General features: G+C 38.8%; 1 protein-coding gene across 1 annotated transcript; it reads left to right on the top strand.

The window, feature by feature from the left end:
* The first annotated feature begins 430 nt into the window (after positions 1 to 430).
* On the top strand, positions 431 to 2,548 carry LOC118062647 (gibberellin 3-beta-dioxygenase 1). Its single transcript, XM_035076482.2, has 2 exons — positions 431 to 1,407; positions 1,798 to 2,548. Exons 1-2 carry the CDS (start codon positions 920 to 922, stop codon positions 2,426 to 2,428), a joined length of 1,119 nt encoding a protein of 372 aa, XP_034932373.1. The 5' UTR covers positions 431 to 919; the 3' UTR covers positions 2,429 to 2,548.
* Positions 2,549 to 3,359: the final 811 nt, after the last annotated feature.

The following is a 3,359-nucleotide window of genomic DNA, read 5'->3' as shown; positions in this document are numbered from 1 at the left end:
TATTATTGTGATATAGTTAAAAATAATTTTTAAAAATAAAACAAATTTATTTTAAAATATTTTAAATCACCACCTCCTCCGTTACAATCCAAAAAGCTCGCACCGCCTGATCGCCTGATAGAGCGGAATTTCAAGTACAAGTAGTAGTCTACACTTGAAAGCTTTCTTGTCTTCGCTAGTAAACATTCAGTTTGGCCTAAGATTTTCCTAGTCCGATGTCATCATGGGTCCATCACTATACAAATTAATTAGAATATATTTTTGTTCTGAATAATTTTAATAACTAAACTAGAAAATCATATGCTAAGAACACAAAATCATCTCTCCCCCCACCTTCTTTCCAAATCTTATCTCTTTTTTCTCTCCTTGAAAAGACATAAACTACAACTAGATGTCTATGAGTAAAATATATTCAAGAAGTGGATCCTTATCTTTCTCTATGTAGGGTCTAATAACTGTCTGAAAACACAACTAAATTAGTTGCTCAAATCAATAAAATCATCTCTTCTCAACTTCCTTCTGAATCCCATCTCTCTTTTCTTTTTAAAAAGACATTTTTCACAGTTGGGAATCTGAGAGTAATATATATTTATGTAGTGGACCCTTATATCTCTTTATAAATATCTCTTTATATATGTAGACTACTTAGCATTGTACCCTCCTCTCTCAGCCTCAGTCATCCTCTGCTTTCTTCGGTGGAGCTTGTGTCTTGGGTTAACGTCTGAAATTCCCAGGGAGCACTTTTCTTCCCTCTCATCTTTCTCAAATTCCCAGGGAACTCTTTCTTCCCTCTCACCCTCTCTCTTATGTTTCTTATTTGGGGAGAAAAACACTCTCTCTTCCTATATCCTCTCTCTTTTTAGTGCTGGAGCACAAAACTCTCTGTCTCAGTATATCTGTCCCTCTGATTACTTTCAATATGCCTTCAAGATCGTTATTAGCAGACGCTTTTAGAGCCCACCCTGTCCATGTACACCAAAAGCACATTGACTTTACCTCTCTTCAAGAAATACCTGACTCGCACAAATGGACTCAGATCGATGATGAACAGCATCCTTTAGTTGACCCCTTAATCACTGAATCCGTGCCCGTTATCGATCTGTCAGACCCTAATGTCCTTCAAAATATAGGCCATGCATGCAAAACTTGGGGTGTGCTTCAAGTCACAAACCATGGCATCCCTACCAGCCTCCTTGAGAACATTGAGAGTGCTAGTAGGAGCCTTTTCTCTTTACCTATCCAACAAAAACTCAAAGCAGCTAGATCACCCGATGGGGTTTCAGGCTACGGTGTCGCTAGGATTTCTTCATTTTTCTCCAAGCTCATGTGGTCAGAGGGATTCACCATAGTTGGCTCTCCTCTTGAGCATTTTCGCCAGCTTTGGTCTCAAGATTACACCAAATTCTGGTACTTGCTAATTTCGCATTCTAGCGAAAAAATTATATATATTTTTCATGATCTTGATACGTGGTAGTACTGTAGCTACTCCTATTGTTTTTATTTATTAGTGCATGCTTTCATATATGTAAGTATTATATAGTAAGTATTATTGTGGTAATGGTGATCAAAATCTGTCCTAGACCACAAACTCCATTTGCTTTTCCTTAATGCAATTCACAAAGGCAACAATGAAAGCTAATGGACCCACGCGGATGATTTGGAGTGATATAGCATCGACAGAAAATCCACTTGTTGCTGCTGATTACTTTATTTTATATCCGTAACAATAGCATCTTTACTATTTGACACAGTTTTCTTATTTTTTCATCTTTTTCTAATTTTCACTTTTGTTTCCAGTGATATAATTGAAGAATATAAGAAAGAAATGCAAAAGCTAGCAAGGAGGTTGACATGGTTAATGCTGGGCTCATTAGGAATAACAAAGAAAGATCTCAAATGGGCTGGCTCAACAGGTGAATCAGAAAAGGGCAGCGCAGCCCTACAACTGAATTACTACCCGGCTTGCCCGGATCCAGATCAGGCAATGGGTCTGGCCGCCCACACAGACTCCACCCTCCTCACCATTCTTTACCAGAGCAACACCAGTGGATTGCAGGTGCTAAAAGAGGGCATTGGGTGGATCACTGTCCCACCAATCCCCGGTGGGCTTGTTGTGAATGTAGGGGACCTACTCCACATCTTATCAAACGGGATGTACCCGAGTGTGCTCCACCGAGCAGTGGTTAACCGGACCAAGCACAGATTATCCATTGCTTTCCTATATGGGCCACCATCAAGTGTTGAGATTTCTCCTTTACAGAAACTTGTAGGTCCAAATCATCCTCCCCTCTATCGGCCAGTCACTTGGAACGAATACCTTGGCACTAAAGCCAAGTATTTCAACAAAGCATTATCATCGGTTAGGATTTGTGCTCCTCTAAATGGTCTGGCTGATGTAAACGATCATAATAGGGTGAGAGTTGGTTAGCAAATGAGTTTTTCTTCTCTCTCTCTCTTTATTGTAAGCAATGCAATTTTGTCTTATGCTTACAATTTTTCAAGATTTTGATTGATCGGCCATGTTAAGGAAGGATGCTCAATTTCTTAATTCTTTGAGTAATTTAGATATTGAGGTTAGCACTTTAATGAGTTTATTAAATTATTTGTGTTTGAGATCGTTCAAGAAAGAATAATATCATGAATTAACATGTAAATTTGAGTTGAAGATAGTTCATGCGGTCCAACCAAAGAAAAGTTCCTTTTGAAAAGGTTCAAAAAGATGGCTTTATCAAATCATATAAAGGAATAAAGACATAAGCTCTCTATTATGTCTTTTGTCCTTGTGTTGCTGATAGAGAAATAGGGGAAACACATACTATATATCCATCTTGATGTTCAAGTAAAAGACACAGAAACCGACATGTTTTGCCCCGGATACGGTGGAAGATCCCCATCTAATTGCAATAAGACAATTATCAAGATTAAAATATTGTCATTAGTTGTGAATCTTTGAAGTTGGTGAAAGTTCATTAAGAAAAAGAACCTTTGAACACAACAATCATTCCTCCAACGAATAAGACATGGATTACTGGTAATCCTGAAATTTAACGACAATAGTGCAGTTTACAAGGATATCAGGTTTGTTCAAATGAGCCTTCATCGCCCTCGGGGCTCGAAGCAACATGGGAATATTCTTAGGAGATCAAAGCGAATCAAAGGAGGACATGGGGCGATACAAAATTAGACGAGGACGCAGGAACGCCATGGATGCTTTGTAATAAAATTCTTGAGCAAGAGGGGGGATATATATATATATCAAGTGTCAGTCCTTCAGCTAATTTTCTGCGAGTTGAAGATGTTTCTTGCCTATGCAACCACGTGCTCCTCGGCATTCGCCAACCCATCTGCGCAACCTGCCC

The sequence above is a fragment of the Populus alba genome, chromosome 1 (genome assembly GCF_005239225.2).
Source record: "Populus alba chromosome 1, ASM523922v2, whole genome shotgun sequence".
NCBI classification, from domain to species: Eukaryota; Viridiplantae; Streptophyta; class Magnoliopsida; order Malpighiales; family Salicaceae; genus Populus; species Populus alba.
Note: the sequence above shows the minus strand (reverse complement) of the source record. Positions and strands in the feature narration are given on the sequence as shown.